Source organism: Artibeus jamaicensis, unplaced genomic scaffold (assembly GCF_021234435.1).
Source record: "Artibeus jamaicensis isolate MK-2021 breed Jamaican fruit bat unplaced genomic scaffold, CSHL_Jam_final scaffold_916, whole genome shotgun sequence".
NCBI classification, from domain to species: Eukaryota; Metazoa; Chordata; class Mammalia; order Chiroptera; family Phyllostomidae; genus Artibeus; species Artibeus jamaicensis.
The window spans coordinates 54,389,442-54,414,797 of NW_026522059.1; the positions used below are offsets into that span (position 1 = coordinate 54,389,442).

The following is a 25,356-nucleotide window of genomic DNA, read 5'->3' on the forward strand; positions in this document are numbered from 1 at the left end:
AATTTCATTTTGCTATTACATATAACCTGCAAGCTATTGCATATTTGTATTATTATTTTTATTATTCTTACATTTTTTATTTTAATAGTATTTTTGTATTCCTCCTTTTTCTGGTTAGTCTTCTTTGCTTGGCTGATTATATTATATAATTTGACAGATTTCCCTGTTCTCTTATTCATAGTTTATTGCTAATTTACTGTCCTTTACTTCACCTGTGCTCCATTAGCATACTACTGAAGGTCCTGTACTTCTGTTCTTGTCATCTAGATCTCATAGATTCTGTCATATGATTGTTGCTCTAATATTACTGTAAATAATAGCTGGTCCATACAATTGTAAACACTTCACAACACCCTTCCAGATCTTAGCTCACTTCACTCTTTCCTGAACTCTATTACTGTAGTGATTAACTCTATTCTTTTACACACAACACCTATTTACTGTCTTTTACTCTCACCTTACCTCCAAATATGACCTCCAACAACCTCACTGCTTTCTAGATCCAACTCACAATGACTCCCTCCCCAACAAGAGTCTTCTCTTTTTTCCATCCTTTCTAAAAATCAGTTAGTTGGGTGGAAGATCACGATTAATGCTATACATAGCCAAAGGATCTCCTATCTTTCTACCAGCTGCTACTGTAAATATCACAGAATACTCTCTTGCTGTCTTAAAACATTTTGCCTTACCCATCCAACTGATCACAACAAAGAGTATAGGTGGGAGCTGTGAACACCACGATATCTGAAGGAGATTGCACCACTGAAGCTCACAGGTATTCTACCACAGAAGTTCACACCGTAAACCCAGGGAGCCAGAACAGATCAATTTAAGAAACTGAGGCAAACAACAAGAGTCTCACAAATAATGGGAAGACAAAGAAACAATCCCCAAATGAAAGGAAAGGAGGAAGCCTCAGAAAGAATGCTAAATGAAATAGAAGCAAGTCAACTATCAGATATTGAGTTCAAAGCAATGGTTATCAGGAAGCTCAATGAGCTCACAATGAATTACCAGAAACTACAGGGAAACTACAGTGAGCTCACTGCAAACCGTATCAACATGAAAAAGGAAATAGAAACTATCAACAAGGGCCAAGAAGAAATGAAGAATACAATATCTGAACTGAAAAACACAGTAGAAGGAATCAACAACGGGATCAATGAAGCAGAAGATGGGATCAGCGAGATAGAGTACAAAGAAAAAAAACACCAAGAAGGAGCAAGAAAAGGAAAAGAGGCTCAGAAAGAATGAAGAGGGATTAAGAGAAATACAAGACAGTATGAACTGCAGTAATATTCATATAATAGGGATACCAGAAGGAGAAGAAGAAGAGCAAGGGATAGAAAACCTATTTGAGAAAGTGATGATGGAAAATTTCTCTAATATGATGAAAGAAAAATTCACCCAAATCCAGGAATCACAGAGTCCCAATCAAGAGGAAGCCAAAGAGGTCCACCTCAAGACAGATCATAATTAAAATGGCAAAAATTTAAGACAAAGACATAATGTTAAAAGCAGCAAGGGAGAAACAGGAAGTAACATACAAGGGAGCCCCAATAAGGTTAGCAGCTCACTTCTCAATGGAAACACTCCAAACCAGAAGGTAATGGCAAGAAATATTCCAAGTAATGAGAACCAGAGGCCTATAACCAAAGCTACTATACCCAGCAAGGCTTTCAGTCAAGATAGAAGGCCAAATAAAGAGCTTCCAAGGCAAAAAGAAGTCCAAAAGAATACACCTCCACGAAACCAGCTCTGCAAAAGATGCTAAAGGGCTTGTTTTAAGGAAAGGAAGGAAAAGAGAGAGAGAGAGAGGAACACAGGTATGAAAATGGCAATGAATAAGTACCTATCAATAATAACTTTAAACATATATGGATTGCATGCTCCAATCAAAAGACATAGAATAGTTGAAAGGATAAGAAAGCATGACCTACACATATGCTGCCTACAAGAGACCCACCTCAGGACAAAAGACCATCACAGACTGAAAGTGAAGGACTGAAAACAAATATTCCAAGCAAACCAACAGAGGAAAAAAAGACGGGGTAGCAATACTCATATCAGACAAGATAGACTTCAAAAAAAGGGCTGTCAAGACAGACCCAGATGGCCACTACATAATACTCAAGGGAAGAATCCACCAAGAAGACATAAACATTGTAAATGCATATGCACCCAACATAGGGGCAACCAAATACATGAAGAAAATCTTAGAGGACTTCAAGAAAGTTATTGACAGCAACACAATGATAGTAGGGGATTTTAACACCCCACTGTCAAAAATGGACAGATCTTCCAGAGAAAATATCAACAAAGATATTGTGGCATTGAACAGTGGCCTAGATCAAATGAACTTAACTGATGTATATAGAACCCTTCATCCCAAAGAAGCTAAATACACATTCTTTTCAAATGCACATGGAACATTTTCAAAGATAGACCACATGATAGGACACAAAACGAGCCTCAACAAATTCAAGAAAATTGAAATCATCCCAAGCATTTTCTCCGATCACAAGGGACTTCAACGAGAAACCAACTTCAAGGGGAAAAGCACTCAGAATCATGGAGGTGATTTTAACAGAATGGGTCAAAAAATGCAATTAGGGAAGAAATCAAAAAGTTTCTGGAAACAAACGAAAAAGAAGTCACAACAACTCAAAACTTATGGGACACAGTCAAGGCAGTCCCGAGAGGGAAGTTCATAGCAATACAGGCCTACCTAAAAAAGATAGAAACATTTCAAACAAACAACCTAGCCCTATGCCTACAAGAACTCGAGGAACAACAACAAAGACAGCCCAGAGCAAGTAGAAGGTAGGAAATAACCAAGGTCAGAGCAGAATTAAATGACATAGAGACAAAAAGCACAATTTTAAGGATCAATGAATCCAGGAACTGGTTTTTTTGAAAAGATAAAAAAAAAGTGAACAAGACTTTAAGTAGGCTCATTAAGAAAAAAAGAGAGGACCCAAATAATCTCTCCTCTTTCATTTCAGAAATGAAAGAGGAGAGATAACAACTGATACCACAGAAATAGAAGGGATTGTAAGAAATTAGTATGAAAACCAAAGTGAAATGGATGAATTTCTAGAAAAATATAATCTTCCAAAACTCAATGAAGAAGCAGAACGCCTGAACAGATGAATAACAGCAGATGAAATTGAAGTAGTAATCAAAAAACTCCTGTCACACAAAAGCCCCGGACCAGATGGTTTCACAGGAGAATTCTGTAAGGCATTTAAGGAATAGCCTATTCTTCACAGACTATTCCAAAATATCCAAAATGATGGAAGACTCCCAAAGTCTTTTTATTAAGTCAGCATCATCCTTATCCCAAAACATGGTAAAGACACAACAAAGAAAGAAAACTTAAGGCCAATATTGCTGATGAACATAGACGCTAAAATTCTCAACAAAATATTGCCAAACCGCATCCAACAATACATTAAAAAGATTGTACACCATGACCAAGTGGGATTCATCCCAGACGTGCAAGGATGGTTCAACAATCGCAAGTCAGTAAAGGGAATATACCACATAAACAAAAGCAAAGACAGAAAGTTGAGTGCACATATCAATAGATGTGGAAAAAGCATTTCATATGATAGAGCACTCATTGATGATAAAAACACTCAGCAAAGTGAGAATAGAGGGAGCATTTCTCAACATAGTAAAGGTCATATGTGAGAGACCTAAATCCAACATCATACTCAATAGGGAAACACTGAAATCTTTTCCACTGAGATCAGGAACAAGACAAGGTTGTCCACTTTCACCACTTTTTTTCAATATAGTATTGGAAGTTTTAGCCACAATGATCAGACAAGAAAAGAAAATAAAAGACATCCAAATCGGAAAGGAGGAAAAAAAAACTGTCACTGTTTGCAGATGACATGGTAGTGTACATAGAAAATCCTATGGACTTGGTTAAAAAACTCCTCAACCTAATAAATGAATTTGGCAAAACAGCGGGATACAAAGTCAATATCCAGAAATCAAATGCATTTTTGTATACCAACAATGAAACAGTGGAAGCAGAAATCAAGAAAAAAACATCCCACTCAATATAGGACAAAGAAAAATAAAATACCTAGAAATAAAACTAACCAAGGACGTAAAAGACCTGTATGCAGAAAACTACACAACACTGAAGAAAGAAATCAAGGAAGACACAAACAAATGGAAACATATGCCATGTTCATGGATTGGAAGAATTAACATCATCAAAGTGTCCATACTACCCAAAGCAATTTACAGATCCACTGCAATACCTATTAAAGTACCAATTGCATATTTCACAGACATAGAACAAACACTTCAAAAATGTATATGGAACCACAAAGGACCCCCAATGGTTGCTGTGTTGCAGCCTGGTACTGGCATAAAAACAGGCACATGGACCAATGGAACAGAATAGAGAGCCCAGAAATAAACCCAAGTCCCTTTGGTCAATTAATATTCGACAAAGGGGATAACAACATAAAATGGAATAAAAATCGCCTCTTCAATAAATGGTCTTGGGAGAACTGGACAGCTGCATGCAAAAAAAATGAAACTTGAGCACCAGTTTGGTGTACACCATACACCAAAATAAATTCAAGCTGGATAAAAGACTTAAATATAAGATGTGACACCATTAAAGTCCTAGAGGAGTGCTGTGTAGTTTTCTGCATACAGGTCTTTTACCTCTTTGGTTAGGTTTATTCCCAGATATTTTATTTTTCTTTTTGCTATATCGAATGGGATTTTTTCCTTGATTTCTGCTTCTGCTGATTCATTGTTTGTATACAAAAATGCCTTTGATTTCTGGATATTGACTTTGTATCCTGCTGTTTTGCCAAATTCATTAATTAGTTTGAGCAGTTTTTTGGGTAGAGTCTATAGGATTTTCCATGTACACTATCATGTCATCTGCAAACAGTGACAATTTTGTTTCCTCCTTTCCTATTTGGATGCCTTTTATTTCCTTTTCCTGCCTGATCGCTGTGGCCAAAACTTCTAATACTATATTGAATAGAAGTGGTGAAAGTGGACATCCTTGTCTTGTTCCTGATCTTAGTGGAAAAGCTTTTAGTTTTTGTCCATTGAGTATGATATTGGCTGTAGGTTTCTCATAAATGGCCTTTATTATATTGAGGAATGTTCCCTCTATTCCCATTTTGCTGAGTGTTTTTATCATAAATGGGTGTTGTACCTTATCGAAAGCTTTTTCTGCGTCTATTGATATGATCATGTGGTTTTTGTCTTTGCTTTTGTTTATGTGATGAATTACATTTACTGTTTTGCGAATGTTGAACCATCCTTGCATCCCTGGGATGAAACCCACTTGGTCATGGTGTATTATCTTTTGGATATATTGTTGGATGCGATTTGCTAATATTTTGTTGAGACCTGTATGCAGAAAACTACACAGCACTGAAGAAAGAAATCAAGGAAGACACAAACAAATGGAAACATATACCGTGTTCATGGATTGGAAGAATTAACATCATCAAAATGTCCATACTACCCAAAGCAATATACAGATTCAATGCTATACCTATTAAAGTACCAATGTCGTATTTCACAGACATAGAACAAACACTTCAAAAATTTATATGGAATCATAAACGAGCCCGAATAGCAGCTGCAGTTTTGAGAAAGAAGAACAAAGTAGGAGGGATCACAATACCTGATATCAAACTGTATTACAAAGCCACTGTAATCAAAACAGCCTGGTACTGGCATAAAAACAGGCACATAGACCAATGGAACAGAACAGAGAGCCCAGAAATCAAACCAACCCTCTACAGTCAATTAATATTCGACAAAGGGGGCAGTAACATAAAATGGAGTAAAGATAGCCTCTTCAGCAAATGGTGTTGGGAGAACTGGACAGCTATGTGCAAAAAAATGAAACTTGAGCACCAACTTACACCATACACCAAAATAAATTCAAGGTGGATAAAAGACTTAAATATAAGCCATGACACCATTAAAGTCCTAGAGGAGAACATTGGCAAGAAAATCTCAGATATTCCACGCAGCAACATTTTTACAGATATGTGCCCTAGAGCAAGGAATATAAAGGAAAGAATAAACAAATGGGATCTTATCAAAATAAAAAGCTTCTGCATGGCTAAAGAAAACAGTATTAAATTAGCAAGACAACCAACTGTATGGGAAAACATAATTGCCAATGATACCTCAGACAAAGGTTTAATCTCCAAAATATACAAAGAACTTACACGACTCCACTCTAGGAAGACATCGAACCCAATTAAAAAATGGGAAAAGGACTTGAACAGACACTTCTCTAAAGAGGACATACAGAACATCCAGAGACACATGAAGAGATGCTCAATATCGTTAGCTATCAGAGAGATGCAAATTAAAACCACAATGAGATACCACTTTACACCAGTCAGGATGGCTATAATAGACAAAGCAACAAACAACAAATGTTGGAGAGGGTGTGGGGAAAAGGGGACCTTAGTTCACTGTTGGTGGGATTGTAGACTGGTACAACCATTATGGAAAACAGTATGGAATTTTCTCAGAAAAATAAAAATTGACCTGCCTTTTGACCCAGCAATTCCACTGCTAGGATTATATCCCAAGAATCCTAAAACATCAATTTCAAAGAACCTATGCACCACAATGTTCATAGCAGCACAATTTACAATAGCCAAGAGTTGGAAGCAACCTAGGTGCCCATCAGTAAATGAATGGATCCAAAAATTGTGGTACATATACACCATGGAATTTTATGCAGCAGAGAGAAAGAAGGAGCTACTACCTTTTGCAACAACATGGATGGAACTGGAAAGCATTATGCTGAATGAAATAGGCCAGGCATTGAAGGACAAATACCATATGATCTCACCTTTGACAGGAAGCTAAAGAATAAAACAAATAAGCAAACAGAATAAAAACAAAGACGCTGAAATAGAGAACAAGTGGGCAGCGACCAGAGGGGAGAGGGAAGGGAACTTAAGGGGGAAAAAGGGGGGAGGGATTTTGAGGGAATAAGTATGAATGACACAGAGATGAGGACTGGGGGGGGGGGGGATGGGAGGGAGGGGGGAGACCGGGCGGGGGGGGGAAGAGGAAAAAAAAATGTACTTGAAAAGTAACCAAATAAAATTATTAAAAAAAAAAAAAAAGTCCTAGAGGAGAACATTGGCAGGAAAAATCTCAGATATTTCACGCAGCAACATTTTTATTGAAATGTCCCCTAGAGCAAGGGACATAAAGGAAAGAATAAACAAATGGCATCTCATCAAAATAAAAAGCTTCTGCATGGCTAAAGAAAGCCATGCAGAATAAAGAGAATAAAGTATTAAAATAAAGAGAACCCACTGTTCAGGAAAACATATTTGCCAATGATAACTCAGACAAGGGTTTAATCTCCAAAATATATAAAAAAACTTACACAACTCCACTCTAAGAAGACAAGCAACCCAATTAAAAAGTGGGCAAAGGACTCGATCCTAAGAACCCTGAAACACCAATCCAAAAGAACCCATGGCCCCCAATGTTCATAGCAGCACAATTTACAATAGCCAAGTGCTGGAAGCAACCTAGGTGCCCATCAGTAAATGAATGGATCTAAAAACTGTGGTAAATTTCCACAGTGGAATTCTATGCAGCAGAAAGAAAGAAGGAGCTACTACTTTTTGCAAAAGCATGGAGGGAACTGAAAAGCATTATGCTAGGAGAAATAAGCCAAGCAGTGAAAGACAAATACCGTATGCTAAATCACCTTTAACAGGAACCTAAACAACAAAACAAGCAAGCAAAATATAACCAAAGACACTGAAATAGAGAACAGGCTGAGAGTGATCAGAGAGGAGAGGAGGGAGGGATCTTCAGGGGAAAGGGGGAAGGGTTTACGGGGACAGGTATAAAGGACACATGGACAAAAACTAGGCAAGGGGCGCAATGGGAGAGGTGGGGAGGCCTGGTGTGGATGAGCTGGGATGGGAGTAAAAGACAGAAAACTGTACTTGAACAACAATTAAAATAAAATTTAAAGAAAGGGAAGGAAGGAAGGAAGGATCAAAACTCTGAACAGTAAAATGGCCACAAATGCAATAGTATCAACAACTGAACAAAAATAAACAAACAAACAAACAACTAGAGCAGAAACAGAATCATGGAAATTAAGATCACATGAACAGTTATCAGTAGTGAGGTGGTGAGGAGAGAATGGGGGAAAAGGTACAAGGAATAAGAGGCATAACTGGTAGGTACAAAATAGGGGGATGTTAAGTATAGTATGGGAAATGGAGAAGCCAAAGAATTTATGTGTATGACACATGGACATGAACTAAGGTGGTGGATTGCTGGTGGGAGGGGGTGCAGGGTGGAGAGGAATGAAAGGGAGAAAAAAATGGAACAACTATAACAGCATAATCAATAAAATAGATTTTAAAAATAATATAGTGGCCAAAAGAAAAAGAAATCCTTTTTTAAACCTTTTTTTGTCTTTTGCTCTTACGTCTTCCAGCATTTCCCTGGTCTTCTCTTGGAAAAATGCATCATATATAAGGCTTTATTTAAGGGATATCTTTCCTGAATTTGATAGAGACTAAATAGAATGTATCATTGGTTCTGTATGAATAAAAGTACTTATATGGAACTAAAAAACACATTAATGATTCTAATTAAACAGTTCTAGCCTTATTTATATAGATTGTTTTGAATTGACATGTATTTTTTTAAAGTTAATATTATGCAATTGCAGGTTTCTTTTTTGGTGGCAAAAGATGCAGAAATGCATAAGAGTAAGCTTCAGTACTTTATGGAGCAATTTTATGGAATCATCAGGAACATGGATTCAAGCAGCAAGGATTTATCCATTGCAATTCGTGGATATGGACTTTTTGCAGGAGTATGGCTCATTAATTTTCTTTTAACTGTTTAGTTTTATTTGAGAGTGTAAAGGAATATAATTTATTGCATTTTTAAAGTATCTCACATGTGACTATATCATTGCTACTTTCTTTATTGTTAAATTGTTTGTTTAGTGCCTACTATGTACTAGGATTTTGTATACATATTATCTCAAATCCTTATAAGTCCCCTCCAGGCATTTAGGGTTATTATTTTACTTTACAGATGAGGAATCTGACACCTAGAGAAATTGAGTAACTTGTTAAAGGACACAGTTGATAACAGAACCAAGACATAAATTCAGCTGTGAAAACTAGAAACACTGTGCTTTTTTCCACTATGCCGTGTTTTCTTATTTATGAAGTAAAATTGTAGTCAATGGTATTCAACATCTTAAAAAGAAAAATTCTAGTGACAGAAAGAATTATATATACAAATAGTGAGAATACTCATAGTTATTTCCCTCTTAGTGGGTCTCTTCTATTTTATGGAGAAAATCACTTTCAACCTCTCTTTCTACAAATTTATCCTTTCAGTGTCTACTCCCTTGTTTCAGAGAATGATGGCTCATCTTTGCAGCCTTTCCTATCACTATTCATTTTATGCCTGATACTTCCTCATTTTCTTCCATTTATTTCTGTCACCTCCTTTAAATATACTTAGAGCAGAAGAAATGGTATGTAAGAAGGTTCAGAAGTAAACAAGACCATAGAATTTTCAGTTTCATATGCTATAGTTTAACCAACTTCAATGTGTTCACCATAGTTAAATATGTAGACAGTGTAGCTAGAGCATGATAGACAAAGGAAGGCAGGAGAGGACTCTAAAAACAGAAACTAATCAGTTCTTCAAGGAGGCTAGACTAGATCTGAAATCTAAGGAAGCCTTTGGGAAATTTGAGGTTGGGTAGTAGCATTATCAGATTTGTGAATTATAAAGATGGCTCATAATGTTCAGTGTAGTATAGCAGTGTATTCCAACTTTGAATTTAGTTCTTAGCCTCTTTCTCTGGGTGACTAGCCTCAGGGGGGCAAGGACTGCATCTTATTTGCCTTTAATACCTGCTATCTAAACAGTATCTAGAATATAGTTGAAATCTGTAGGTGTTTTGTATATGAATACATATTTAGAATATGTTTACGGATTATTTTAAAGAGCATTTTATAAGATGCACTGTATTTTACATCTGTATTCTCCATTAAAAAACTTTTTAATACTTAGTTTATAATCATGGCTTAATAAGACACCTTAAATGTTATTTTGACATTCATAAGATTGATAAAGATTTATATTTACCTTTCTTAAAGTCTTGCAAGGTTATCAATGCAAAAGATGTAGACTTCATGTATGTTGAGCTTATTCAACGCTGCAAACAGCTCTTCCTCACCCAAATGGACACTATTGATGACCATGTTTACCAGATGCCAAGCTTCCTCCAGTCTATTGCAAGTGTCTTACTTTACCTTGATACAGTAAGTGGAATAATTAATTAAACTGAGTGCAATTTTATTTAATCTCAGCTCTTCAAATAATGTGATGGAGTTGTGTGAATTATATGCACTCCTCTAAGGCCCTGTTATGATTAAAGTGACATTTTTTAAACATTTATTTTTAGAGAGAGGGGAAGGGAAGAAGAAAGAGAGGGAGAGAAATCTCAGTGTGTGGCTGCCTCTCATGTGCCCCCTACTGAGGACCTGGCCTGCAGCTGAGGCATGTGTCCCAACTGGGAACCAAACAGCGACCCTTTGCCTGCAGGCCAGCACTCAATCCACTGAGCTACACCAACCAGGGCTAAGGTGTTTTTAATTAGTATTTTGTGTCACTAGAATTATAGTCATAAAACTACTCTTTGTTTCTTGTTTCTAAAAGGTTAAGGTTGCTGCTTGAGATTGAATTTTATTCTAAGTATCTTTTAGAAGGTTTTTCTATGATTTTAAAAAATGTAATCAGTCCTGGCTGGTGTAGCTCAGTGGATTGAGCACGGGCCTGTGAAGCAAAGGGTCACCGGTTCGATTCCCAGTCAGGGCACATGCCTGGGTTGCAGGCCAGGTCCCCAGTAGGGGACACATGAGAGGCAACCACACATTGATATTTCTCTCCCACTCTTTCTCCTTCCCTTCCCCTCTCTCTAAAAATAAATAAATAAAATATTTTAAGACATGTAATCACAATTACAAATGTTAAATTAATGCCCTGCCCGGGTAGCTCAGTTGGTTAGAGTGTTGTCCTGATATACCAAATTTGTGGCTTCAATCCCCAGTCAGGGCCCATATAAGAATCAACCAATGAATGCAGCCATAAGTAGAACAACAAATTGATGTTTCTCTCTCTCTCCTTTTCCCTTTCAAATCTCTCTCCAAAATCAATAAATAAAAGTTTTTACAAATTGTATTAGTAGATGGAGATAAGTAATTTTTTATTTATCTAGTATGTATCTAATTAAGTTGTAATTACTTTGAATATTTATATTATTACCATATTTATTTATTCCCTCCCCTAACTTTTATTTTGCTCTCCATTTCTGGTAGGTTCCTGAGGTGTATACTTCAGTTCTGGAACATCTCATTGTGGTACAGATAGACAGTTTCCCACAGTATAGTCCAAAAATGCAGTTGGTATGTTGTAGAGCCATAGTGAAAGTATTCCTAGCTCTAGCGGAAAAAGGACCAGTTCTCTGGAATTGCATTGGCACTGTGGGTAAGTTTGGAATTCCTTTTTGTTTCTATGGTAATGAATAATGAACACTGAACATTTTATATGATATAGATAAATAGGATCTGGTTGCCAGATTCTTTTTATCTTTTGATATTTTGATGTACCAAAATCTTCTTCTACTGTTTAAAAAAATTTTTTTATTTGCCTTGTGCTTCTGAATCTTGATAGTCCCACATGTAAAATTAAAGATTTTAAGAAACTAAGAGAAAAAATTGAGAAGTAAAGTTCTGTTAAAAAAATAATAGCTGTCATTTTTTGTTGTGTGTTTGGTTATATTTTTCATTGTTTACTTCATTTTTATTTTCATTTTTTCAGTGCATCAGAGTTTAATCAGAATATGTTCTAAACCAGTGATCCTTCAGAAGGTAAATTCTTAATCTGTTTTGAAAATTAGTCCTTTGTCACTGAAAGTTAGAAATGTTACTGTGGTTTGCAGTCTGTAAATATATAAGCCCTTTCAGTTAGTAGCCATAGTTTACATTTTGAAAAGTGTAGGATGTAATTCTTCTATATATTTACAGATGAATGAACTCCTAAGTTATGAAACATCCTTAAACATAAATTTCATATTATGTATACATTTTTACAAGAAGGAAATATTTTCTCTCTTGAAATTCTAGGACAATATTTTGTACTTAGGTATGTTATGGGAGGTACATCTTAGTTGCTTCAAATTATAGGAAATAGAAGAAACATAATTTTTTCAGCTTTTTTATTATGCTTATATAATCTACTTCAGTCAAATTATAGTCTCTTACTGGTAGCTGTTTTAGCTTAGAAGACTCTGGAAATAAGAAAGTTCTGGCAGCAGTGCTTATTTTGTGAATTCATTAGTAAATATTGGGACAATATCTTCCTGCCCAGGGTGCCGAGTCTGAATTGGAGGATTTTCGTGCATCAGGAGAAGTTAGAACTGGCAAATGGAAGGTGCCCACATACAAAGACTATTTGGATCTGTTTAGAAATCTTCTGAGCTGTGACCAGATAATGGTAAAGTGACAATTTTAAAGCCATAAAATACCCTCGTTCCTTTTTAACAATCTGCACAGTTTATATACTTAAGACTTACTTCAGTATTATATTTTACTGACTTTTAATAGTTTATTTTAAAGGTTTTTCTTTTAATAGCTCCAACTAATGATATAACAGTGTCATCATTATAGAAGAGCTCTTCTTTTTTTGTTAAAGAGGAAGATATAAATCCAATTTAATTTGTATGAAGGAAATTGGTACACAGCTATTATATATGTAATAAATAATATATAAATATATTGAAGCGAAACTGGCATCATTTTAACATAGACTGACAAAGCTTTTAATTGGCTAGGAAAAGCAGTTTTTGTCAATAGATGATCCCTGTCTGGTGAAAAATATTAGGAATTTTTAATTGTTTTTTTACTGAGGTAAAATAGCAGTGTTACTAGTTTTACCTGTGTAAGGTAAAACATTTCTTTCTTATATGATATAGATAGCCCTATATTTTGAGGTTAAGTTCCATGGAATATTTGACTGAGTAAAGGCAAAGTAATTGGCTTATATTTTTGAAATGGTAGCGTACTTTCACTTTTCAGGAAATGATAGATTATATTTTTAAATCCATTTTGAGGATATATATATTTATCCACGTGTGTGTGCCTATATGTAAAGGCACATATGTGCATGTCTGTGCATTTGAACATACACACGGAGTGTGCGTGGAGTATACATGCTTATGCACACAAACCCAAATTAATTGGGGAAAATGCTTTAATAAGGATTGGCCTAAATCTTCTCATTTACTGCCATATACTTATTTAGCATTTGCTACATGACTGGATAAGTTGTATCGTCTGACCAAAATGATATTGGCCTAATAATTTAAGAAGGTGTCTACAATTTGAGCTTGCAAACTTCCAGGTAAATCTGTTACAGTGTACACAACAGATTTCATAATACCTAAATGTGCACATATATCTGTATATAACAGCATTAAAAATGCTTTAGTATTAATTCTGATACTTGTTGCACAAAATTTTGAAGTTTATGATTTTTTTAAAGGATTCTTTTTTAGTGGATGAAGCATTTTCCTTTGCGAATTCCTCCCTTCAAAGGCTGAATCGTTTGCTGTATGATGAATTTGTAAAATCTGTTTTGAAGATTGTTGACAAACTGGATCTTGCACTAGAAAAGCAGAACGTTGGGGAACAAGAGGTTAGAGCTTCTGTCACTAGTAATTTTGCATCATTTGTATTCCAACCCTGTAAGTATAGCACACTTAGAATATAGCAGGAAATTGGTTTCTTTAGCATTAGTATGTCTTGTTGATACTTTTCTATTCTGATAACCTAATGTGTAGAAAACATTGTCACTAGATTTTTCAAAAAGTGATTTATATGTTTACTATGTTAAAACATTTTTTTCATGAAAAGTTATTTGCTAGGCTCATTTATTATTTATTCCTTAGCAACAGTGAAGAGTCAGATCTCATTTTGTGCAGAGGTGACCTTGTAGTAGGATAGGGAAAACTGAGATTCCTTTTGTTTATAGCTAAGGAAGCTTCAAATTTGGGCTGCACAATATTAAATCGATTCTTTTTTTTTAATTATTTATTTTATCGTTAGAGGGTAACGGAAGGAGAGAGGGAGAGAAATGTCAGTGTATGGTTGCCTCTCATGTGTCCCCTGTTGGGGACTGGCCTGCAACCCAGGCATGTGCCCTGACTGGGAATCAAACCACGATCCTCTGGCTCGCAGGCCTGCGCTCAATTCACTGAGCTACACCAGCCAGGGCTAAATGGATTCTTGAGATTAGTAGAAGATACACAATAGTCAGAAAGGGAAGAATGCAGCTTTCCTTTTTTCTGTACCCAGTTTTCATGGCTTTTGGGAGTTGCTCTGCTTACATCTGGAGAGTTTTAGCAACAAAATGCTATACTATGGTAATGAGACTAGTGTCAAAGGGTTTGAGTTTTAGTAAAAACATCTAGTTTGCTTTTGAGCCCATCGACCTTTTTTTTATGGACTAGATGATGATTGTTTGAGTTAGTGCATATGCACTTCCACAGTTATACTGTGAAGTTAGACAAGAGATAATGGGAAGTATATGCAGAGAATAATAAAGAAAACAAAAGGTTCATTTGTCACATGGACTTTATTACATTTGTAATCAAATTTTTATGCTGGCTGATGGAAACACCAATTGTGTTTTGTTGCTTTTTATGCCTCATGTATGTCTCAATAATTTAATTAAAAAACTTGTCAAAAGGTACTTTGTGGAACTGCATCAGCAAACAAACCTGCTTTTTAGAGCATGCGTGTTTATCATTTTTGTTGTCTTCAGTGGCTTCCCTTGCACTTTCATTTTCTTCATGTTTCCTGCCCTTCTTGCTTCATTGCAGCAGGTCAGTTGTCACCTATGGTAGCACATCCCAAATAAAGCTGGTCTCTAACCTTATCCTCTGTCACAGCTCCCAGCTCTGCATTCCTAACTAGTTGTTTATCATTTCCCCTTAAATTTGATAACACAGCTTAATGTGTTAATACTAAGTCACTGTTACTTAATTATTTCTTAGTTTGAAACTTCCAAGTCATTGTTTTTTTGTAAAACTTCAAGTTTTAAAATTCTACCTCTGTCAAGGCGTCATTGCTAGCTCCTTTAAGAAATGATACTTCTCTCTTTGTATGTTTGTTTTTGTACCATTTTTATCACTTCATCATTTCCCGTGTATCCTTTTATTTAGTGTTTTCTGTGTGTTCCATCTTTTTTCTCAAACTGGAAGCTTTGAGGATCCATCAGTACTTTTTTCCCTTCACATCCCTTTATAGCATGAGGCCTTAGCTGTGAAGTCAATCTGTCAGTTATTTGTTGAATGAATATGTAATAGAATGATACAATGTTTGTTTTGGTACAATTTTTAAGGATGAAAATGAACCTACTAGTGTTTGGGTGATCCCAACTTCAGATCCAGCAGCCAACTTGCATCCTGCTAGACCTAAAGATTTTTCAGCTTTCATTAACCTGGTGGAATTTTGCAGGTATTTTTTAAAATGTTTATTTATTTATTTTTAGAGAGAGGGGAAGGGATAGAGAAAGAGGGAGGAAAACCTGCAGGTATTTTTTATATTCTAATTATTTACAAGTGAAAATGATCAGTTATTGACTATAATATAGGAAATATCCTTACATAGATATAAGAAATAAAATAGGGGGGTGGGCTTGGATGGGAGAAATAGACAAAAAACTGTACTTGAAAAAAACTAAATAAAAAAATGTGAGAGGAAAAAAAAGAAATAAAATAGCAAAAGACATATAATCTAATTGGCTTATATGAATCATTAAAATATATCTAAGTGTACTAGTTTGCAGATACTATTTTTAATGTTTAAAAGATTCTCAAATAGGAAACAAAGGAATATATATTTAAAAGATTCTCAAATGGGAAACAAGGAATATACATAGAAACAAAGGAATATATATATATACCTAAAAATGTTACATAATAGAGACATAGACCTTTTCATTATTTGCCTTATAGTTTCAAGGCTTAATAAAGATAATGATAAAAATTTCTACATTAAGCTCTTGTATTTTAAAAATATTTTATTGTTTATACTATTCTAGTTGTCCCACTTCTCCTACAGTAAGCTTTTAATTTGTTTTTACAGAGAGATTCTTTCTGAGAAACATGTAGAATATTTTGAGCCATGGGTATACTCATTTGCATATGAATTAATTTTGCAATGTACACGGTTGCCACTTGTTAGTGGTTTTTACAAATTGCTTTCTACTGCTGTGAATAATGCCAAGAAAATAAAATATTTTGAGGTAAGTGTTTTCTAGAGGATATTGAATATGCCTTTGTTTTTTTAGATTCCATGAGTATATAAATACATTATAAAATATGAGATTATAGCATATTGTACTCTAAAAATCTACATTTATTATATATTTGTAAAAACTGCTGTATGACAATTGGATGATGCTCTTAAAAAAGTTAACTAGTAGCATATACTGTTCTAGGTTTATAAGCACCTAGCTAGTTACGGTATGTTAACAGAGGTTTTAAATTGTGATCCTAGGACCAGCATCACCAGCATTACTTGGGAAATCTAGTGCCTTCTCCAGGCTTACTGGGAGCAGCCGGGCAAGGCTCAGTAGCCTGTGCTACTACTGGGCCACTCAGGTGCCTAGTAAAGTCTGAGAATAACTGGATTAGTGTACCTAAGGCTCCAGTCAGTCATGAGCAACCCCACTAGTTACTTACAGGATAAGCAGGGTTCAGGGCTCCTAAGTGTATGTATTAGAAGATGGGGAAGAAGGGATGGACATAGGCCTATGGCTGTTGATCAGCCATCCACCTCCCACCTCTGCTCTGTTTCTCACTGGCTTCTGCCTGAAATGTTTTCAGAGCTAGTTTTTCCTTCCCTTCCACATGAGATGTTGGCAAAGCAAAACTGGATTCATCCCTCAGAAAGAAGGCTGGGAACTACTGGTCTAAAGGACACAGAATTAACTGATTATTATTCACTGTACTAATTTATGATTTACTATTTTATTCAACAGGGAGTTGGTCCTAAGAGTCAGAAAAAGTCTCCTGAGGACCCAGAAAAGTATTCTTGCTTTGCTTTATTTGCAAAATTTGGTAAAGAGGTAATTTTTAAATGATTTATTCAGTATTATCATGGACTATTTAAAAATGTATGTTTAACAAATTCCTAGTGATCATAAGTGGTCTATTTATTTAATAATTTGTTTGCAGATCAAAATTAAGGGATTAAAAAACACTAACACAGGAAGCCATGGTACTACAAAAGTCCCTTGAGTTTTCTTAAAATAATTTGGTAAAAACTCAAAATTAGTAGATTCTTTAGCTTGTCCATATATGGGGATTTAATGAATTTAGTGAATTGAACTTTTCCTAGGTCATTTTTTAATATGAAAATGATCATGGCCATGTTATATAGAGGCTACGTAATCATTTTTCATATTTGAGAATAGCTAAATATTTTTTTGTTGATTTTTAAAGCATAGGCTCTATTCAGGTGCACAGCACTATCTTTCTTCTTCTTTCCTGTTAAGGTATCAGTTAAAATGAAGCAGTACAAAGATGAACTTTTGGCCTCCTGTTTGACTTTTATTCTGTCCCTGCCATATGACATCATTGAACTTGATGTTAGAGCCTACATTCCTGCATTACAGGTAGATGCATTGTCTTGAGCAAATTCATTTCATTTATGTAGGATTTCCTAGAAAACACAAAAATATCCAGGTCTTCCCATAGCAGTCACAGGAGGTGTTTACTAAACAGACACCCCTGGTTTAAGTTGTACTTCTGCTACTTAATAGCTTTGGGACTTGGGACACCTAGCTTGGCCTCTCTGAACTTTCTTTACAGTTGGATATGAGAATTGAACCTCCATGTGTTGAAATTCTGCAGTATATCACAAACCATGTAGACTAGTGGTGCTTGTTTTTCTGACAATAACCAGGGGTGCACCCACTTACCTACAGCAGTGCCTGGCGTTCTGGCACTAGAAAGGCTTATTCATTAGAAACCTCAATTAATTGGTGGTTTTTCTCTTTAAGTCTTAAATTCCCAGCGTTTCAGTTTACCTTGTTTGTATTAACATATAGATGGCTTTTAAACTTGGCCTGAGCTATACCCCACTGGCAGAAGTAGGCCTTAATGCCCTGGAAGAATGGTCAGCTCACATCAGCAAACAAGTAATTCAGCCCTATTATAAGGACATTCTACCTGGACTTGATGGATACTTGAAAACTTCAGCCTTATCAGGTAAGGCTTAAAAAGAATTATGATGTGTGTCTTAAATAAAATGGGAATATAATAATCATAATACAACTACTGTTTGTAATTTTGTAACTTCTGAAATATGAACCCCACTTATTCAAATATATATTTATTAGCATTTTTATAATCTCCCCAATTTATTTCAATATAATTTGGACACAGGAAATATAGCTGAATTACACCTATTTTTCATTTTATTCTCTTATATCCTACCAAACTTTATAAAATCTTCAAGGGTTAGAACTTACCTTAAATATCTTAAACTCTTTACAGCTTCTGATACACTGCCTTGTAAAAAGTTTATTGAATCAATCAAACAGAAATTAAAACTATAAGAGATTTCAATAGTAATTTTATATTTTGACCTAATCTCATTTGATTTTTACTAGTTTTTCAAATATAACTGATGAAGCACTATTGTTAACCAGTTAAGAATAATTGTCATAGGAGAAATAGGATTGGGGAAAGGTTCAGAGAAAAAAATTCCAGGCAAAAGTTTTATCAAGCAAGAAAAGTAGTACTTGGAGTTAAGGGGAAGGGATTTACTTGAACCACAGTGCAAAGGGACATTGTTATCAGATGAAGCAAAAAGATTCAATTTGAAGAAAGACACTGAAGTATGGGTAAGAACTGAAGCTTCACTATTATGAAAATAGAAAATCAAGTGTTATTTTGTAAAATTTTATCTATGTTAATCATGATTTTATTGTTCAGCTTAAATATTGTTGGTTTGGGAACATTAAATGAAAGGTGCCTGACAAATTTCATTCACTGCAGAGTTCATGAAGAAGTCACAATTTGGGGAGATATTTTTGTAAATGATAATAACAAATATGTAGAGATAAAAAATACAAAGTAGTTAATGTGTGTAGCTTACTTAGGCTTTTAAAATTCACATTATATAAGGAATGCTGCTTGTTGAGTAGTTCACTAAAAATTAATATATTTAGGGACAAATACTGTGCTTTTATTTGCTTTTCAGAATTTAGTTCTGCCAACTCATTGAAATGATTTGTGCTTCTAAATTAATAAGGGACATTATTGTGATTCTTTTAAGCAAAGGATTTATCTATTGATAATTATATGTAACTGTAGATAATTAGAAGATGGGGAAAAGCAGAGACTAAGTAAACTTAACTAACAAGAAAATGCATAATCTTAAAGATAGCCACTAATATTAGTAATGTTTTATTTGCTATATCAAACTTCCAGAAAAGTTGCATTAATATTAAAGGAATTCCTGTATACTCTTTATCAAATTTCAGCAGTTGAGATTTTTGTCCCTTATGCTTTATTATTGCAGGTACTTTCACTTTTTATGTGTGATTATGTGTGTGTGTGTGTGTGTACAGGATGGGGGAAAGTTTTACAGGATTTACAGTTTGTATGGAAAATAATACTGTAATTAGTATATAATAATATAACAATAAGCCTTGTGTTTTGTTTTCTCGTAACTGTAAATCTACTTTTGCCCCATCCTGTACATTTTGACATGTACCATATCTACTGACATATATGAACTCTTAGAGTAAGTTGTAGGCATTGCGGGTATTTATGCCTAAATACTACAGTGTATATTTCTGAAGTCTTGGAAGATTGCACAGAAAGTCAAGAGAACTTTTCATATTATAGACAAAGGAAACCGAAGAAGTTCATCCTTTAAAACTGAATGACTTTTGCTAAAATTTTAACTCATTTTATGGTTTCTTTCAGATTGACTTTACAGTTTTATTTATTATACTCTTATACTCTGAAATAAACTAACACAACTTTGAAATAGCAGCCCATCTTAGGGAGTTGATCAGATCAAATTGTTTAAAAGTAATACTAATGTGTTATGTATATTAACTTGTGATCTTCAAATAAATATGTAAGTCTTTAAAAAAAATCACTTCAACTTGAAAAATAATAAATAAAATTATTTTTTAAAAAATCACTTCTGCTTCCAGTGTGGTAGTTATTGCTGGTTGTAACCCACATAAACAAAGACCTGTGGAGTTTCACAGTTGTGGAGAGACATCCAGACAGAAAACCACAAGATTCTCTTGCTTATGAAAAACTCCTTCCTTGAAAATCAAAAACACACCCACAATTGTATTTCTGTGTTATTGCTTCTGTAGTTTCAACCACTCATTAATTATAACTTATTACCAAAATTACCTCTTTCACTTGAGGAAACTTGGAGTGGATAGTTGAAAATTGTCTGCCAGCCATGTGGAGCCTGTGGGGACACATCTGCTGACACGTTCATTCACATGGTCCCAACTCTAGCCTCTGTTATAGCCTGTAAAAACAAGAAGCAAAAGCACACAGACTTAAAAGTGATGCTTAGTAATAGTGTTTTATTGCTATATTTTACTTATAAATTATCTGGGTATTCAGTAATTATCCATTAATTAACTCAGTCCAAATTTTCAAGTTACCAACAGATCTTAGAAGTTATCTTTTATAGCTAGCTGGTATGCTGCAAAATAAAAATGTTGCCTAAATAAAGATTCAGTTTATTTGAACATGATCTTAAAAGTTGTGCAGGACTGCTGTGATGATGAAAAAGTCTGGAGATGCATGATAGTGATGGTAACACAACATTGTGAAAGCTATTAATGCCACTTAATTGTACATTTAAAAACAGTTAAAAGATTACATTTTATGTTATATGTTTTATGCCACAATAAAAGGTTATGAGAAGTAAGGTTAACTTCCAGGCTTAATAAGCCTGAATACATTTAGGAAAAACACACCTAAGTAGAATAAAATGTATACTGTATTATGCTTAACACTAAAAGGGAAGAAAAGACTTTTTATTAAACTTGTCTCCTTTACTTAAGATGGGTTTGTAAAATGCTTCTGAGCTAGTTTCTGCAAAATTTTTAAGACTCTGGGCTATTTAAGGCATTGTAAACAGTATCCTTATTTTCAGAAAATTTTACTACTATTCAATTTATATAAGCTTATTACTCTGTGTAAGTCAGAAAAGATCTTTAGTTTAAGAGACTTTATACCTCATTTATTAGTACCCTCCAAATATAGGAGAACATCACACACATAAGGTGAGAAGTAAAGACCTTTCTCAAATCAGTCTTTTAGATACACAGACACATGGAGAGCTAATAGCTTCAGTTCTTCTATTTGAATCATAGCTCAAGAGACAGAGGACACCAACAAAACACTGACCGGTGTATATATCAAAGGGCTTTTTTTCTCAGTGTATGAAATTCTGAACTGATTTGAGCTACAGAAAATAATGATAATAGAAAGACACGGAAAACCAAATCCTCTTTTCATCTCTGGCCCATCAGAGGATAGATCTGGCATCAATCCACAGAAAGTTACCAAATGGTCAGTAGACCAAAACCCAAATTTTTAGACACTGCTCCCACCCCTGGGGACCAGACCAAAAGCATGAAATCATATGAAAGACAGGAACTAGACTAGCAGAAAGCTGGGTAAGGTTTTCTTGTCACTTGGAAATATTTTCTTGGAGCTAAAAAAAGATAGGCTGGGATTAAGTCACCTGTGAGGCGTCTTCCAGCAATGCAGCTTACCTGGCTCTGCCAGCAAATACTAGGCATCTCCATAGCTAGTGCGAAGTAACTTTCTAGCTGTAAAATAATGACTCTGTACTGATAAAAATGAACATGTGTCAAAGATTTTATTTAAGTATGTCATTAATAAAGGAGCTGGTAGGATGTTGGAGCAGGTTTCTATAACCTGACTCTAACCACAAGAAATCATTAGACAAACCCAAATCGAGGGACAGTATACAAAATTACTAGAATATAATTTTAAAAATGTTTAAATCATGAAATGCAAGGAAAGACTAAAGAACCGTTGCAGTGTAAAGGGTACTAAATAGATAGACAACAAAATGTAATGGTGATTCTGAACTTAGGATCAATGCTGAATCCTGAATGGGACTAAGGATTAAATGTGGGTAATGTCTCAAGGGCAGTGTCCTGGTTTGGATAGTTGTGTAGTTGTTATGTAGAGAAATTTTGTTTAAAGATTATTTATTTATTTATTTATTTATTTATTTATTTATTTATAGACAGAGGAGAAGGAAAGGAGAAAGAGAGACAGACATGTGCCCTGACTGGGAATTGAACCAGCGACCTTTTGGTTCGCGGGCCTGTGCTCAATCCACTGAGCTACAGCAGCCAGGGCTGAGAAATATTTTTTGAAAATAATTATAAGCTTATATAAAATTTGGATTATGGTATGTAACTTTCTTTCCTGAAGCCCCACCACCTCTGATTATTACTTTAGTGTATTTTCTGCCCAATCTCTGGTTCATATGGTTCTCCAAGGAACTGTATTTCTTTGTGTAGGCAATGATATTTAAGACAAATCGAGCCACTATTAATATATTTTCATTCTAAAAATGTAATTTTCAGTCATAATTAAAATTAGTATTTTTGTCCTGACTGGTGTGGCTCATTGGGTTTGACAGCATCCTGCAAACTGAAAGGTCACTGGTTTCATTCCTGATCAGGGCACGTGCCTGGGTTGCAGGCCAGATGCCCAGTTGGGGGTGTGCAAGAGGCAACCAACTGATCAATGTTTTTCTCAAACATTGATGTTTCTCTCCCTCTCTTCCTGCCTCCCTTCCCCTCTCTTTAATAATAAATAAATTAAATCTTTTAAAAATTAGGATTTTAATGTCTCCATTTGGTAATACAGTATGTTCACCCTAGTATTCATCAAGTAAATGAATGCTTTTTAAAATTGATGTTTGTTTTCTGTTGATAGATGAGAACAAGAATACCTGGGAAGTGTCAACACTTTCTCAGGTTGCCCAGAAAGGATTTAATAAAGTTTTGTTAAAGCATCTGAAAAGGACAAAGAACACTTTATCAGTAAGAAATCCCTTGCATTTTCTTTACCTTGAATCATGCAAAGGTCAGATTCTAATGCTTGTGAATAGGAAAAATCTTCATTTAAAATGTTACTTACATATAAATTAAAATGCAGTATAGAAATAATTTCAATATATTTTTAGCAATAAAAATGTAGCTAAATGAACTGTTTGGTTTATTGTCTTGATCTTGTTTTCCTGTTTAAGTATAATTAGTGGATAATAAAAAGTAGTTAGTTCATATTCAGTAAACAGTGGGAATACTGATATTAATGTAAGATTGATTTTCTTTACCGATTGGACATTAAATATATAATTTTGTCAATTGTAATTCATGTCGTTTTTTTCTGATGTTAATTTGTTGACTTTTTCAGACATGGCATATAGTGTAATTGGAAAAATGATGTAGACAAAATTGAGTTAGTATTGGGAAAATAACAGTATAAAGTAAAATTTAAAATTTACAAAACTTAAAATTTTAAGAATTAAGTTTATTGGGGTGACACAGTTTAGTAAAATTATATAGGTTTCAGGTGTAGAATTCTGTAATTGCATCATCTGTGTACTGCATTTTGTTGTTTACTACCCAAAGTTAAACCTCTCTTCATCACCACATATTTAACCATCTTTGCCTTTTGCTTCTTTCCCCCACCTCTCTTTCCCTTTGATAACCACCATGCTGTTGTCTCTGTCTATGAGATTTTGTATCTTGTTTGCTCATTTATTGTTTACAGTTTTATATCTCATATATGAGTGAATTCATATGGCTCTTGACTTTTTTCTGTCTTATTTCACAGAGCATGATATTTTCAATGTCCATCTATGTCACAAGTGACAGTATTTCATCCTTTATGGCTAAATAGTATTCCATTGTATATATGTACCACATCTTCTTTAATTCTCTATCGAAGGACAGTTTGGTTGTTTCCATGTATTTGCCACCATGAATAATGCTGCAATGAACATAGGAGTGCATGTATCTTTACAAATAAGTGTTTTCAAATTTTTCAGTCAGATACCCAGAAGAAGGCTTGCTGGGTCATATGGTAATTCTGTTCTTAATATTTTGAGGAACCTCCATACTGTTTTCGATAGTGATTATACATTCCCACCAATAATGAATGAGGATTCCCTTTTCTCCACAACCTCTCCAACACTTGTTATTCCTTGTTAAGTTGATGATAGCAATTCTGACAGGTGTGAGGTGGTAGCTCACTGTAGTTTTGATTTTTATTTCTCTAATAGCTAGTGAGGTTGAGAATATTTTCATATAATCTGTTGGCCATTTGTATGCTCTCTTGGGAGAAGTGTCTGTTCAGATTCTCTGCCCATTTTTTAATTGGATTGTTTTTTGTTGTTGGTGGTGTTGAGTTGTATGAGTTCTTTATGTATTTTGGATATTAATCCCTCATTAGAGGTATTGTTTACAAATATCTTCTCTCATTTGGTTGGTTGTCCTTTTGTTTTGTTGATGGTTTCTTTGCTCTCTGCAGAAGCTATTTCATTTGATATAATCTCATTTATTTATTTTTGCTTTTACTTTTCTTGCCTTTGAGGGCAAATTTATAAAACCCTCTGTAAGACCAATGTCCACAAGTTTTGTACCTATGTTATCTGCTATGTATTAATAGTTTATTGTTTCAGCTATTATATTTATTTAGGTCTTTGATCCATTTTGAGTTAATTTTTGTGTATGGTGAGAAATAGTCTAGTTTTATTCTTATGCAATGTGTCTTCCAGTTTTTCCAGCACTATTTATTGAAGAGGCTTTTCTTCATTGTATATTTTTGGCTCCTTTGCAAAATTATTTGCCCATTTGTGTGGGTTTATTTCTGGACTCTCAATTCTGTTCTGTTGGTCTGTTTTTCTACCAATATCATGCTATTTTGATTATTCTTACTTTGTATTATAAAAATTTGAAAAAATTTTACTGTCTAGAACTGATAATGCAAATTCTAAGGTAAACTCTTCCCTCATTATTTTTTACAGTGTTTTGGTTGAGAGACTTGAATGAAATTAGAAATAGTTGTCTAATTTTTAAAAATCACTTTATTACATACATGAAACAAGGTAAAAGTATTTGAGCTTCTCTTCAGTGTTGCAAATAAAATTT

The 25,356-nt window shown here is 34.6% G+C and overlaps 1 protein-coding gene across 3 annotated transcripts in view; it reads left to right on the top strand.

Moving 5' to 3' along the window:
- PRKDC (protein kinase, DNA-activated, catalytic subunit) overlaps window positions 1-25,356 on the top strand; it is a 220,451-nt gene that overhangs the window by 30,804 nt on the left and 164,291 nt on the right. For all 3 annotated transcript variants that reach the window (XM_053660916.1, XM_053660917.1, XM_053660918.1), the window contains exons 11-22: window positions 8,738-8,884; window positions 10,194-10,358; window positions 11,415-11,583; window positions 11,917-11,966; window positions 12,466-12,591; window positions 13,639-13,791; window positions 15,499-15,614; window positions 16,245-16,404; window positions 17,143-17,229; window positions 17,659-17,778; window positions 18,214-18,373; window positions 23,138-23,244. In XM_053660916.1, coding sequence (XP_053516891.1) covers window positions 8,738-8,884; window positions 10,194-10,358; window positions 11,415-11,583; window positions 11,917-11,966; window positions 12,466-12,591; window positions 13,639-13,791; window positions 15,499-15,614; window positions 16,245-16,404; window positions 17,143-17,229; window positions 17,659-17,778; window positions 18,214-18,373; window positions 23,138-23,244 — 1,560 coding nt within the window. The remainder of the gene's footprint in view (window positions 1-8,737; window positions 8,885-10,193; window positions 10,359-11,414; window positions 11,584-11,916; window positions 11,967-12,465; window positions 12,592-13,638; window positions 13,792-15,498; window positions 15,615-16,244; window positions 16,405-17,142; window positions 17,230-17,658; window positions 17,779-18,213; window positions 18,374-23,137; window positions 23,245-25,356) is intronic.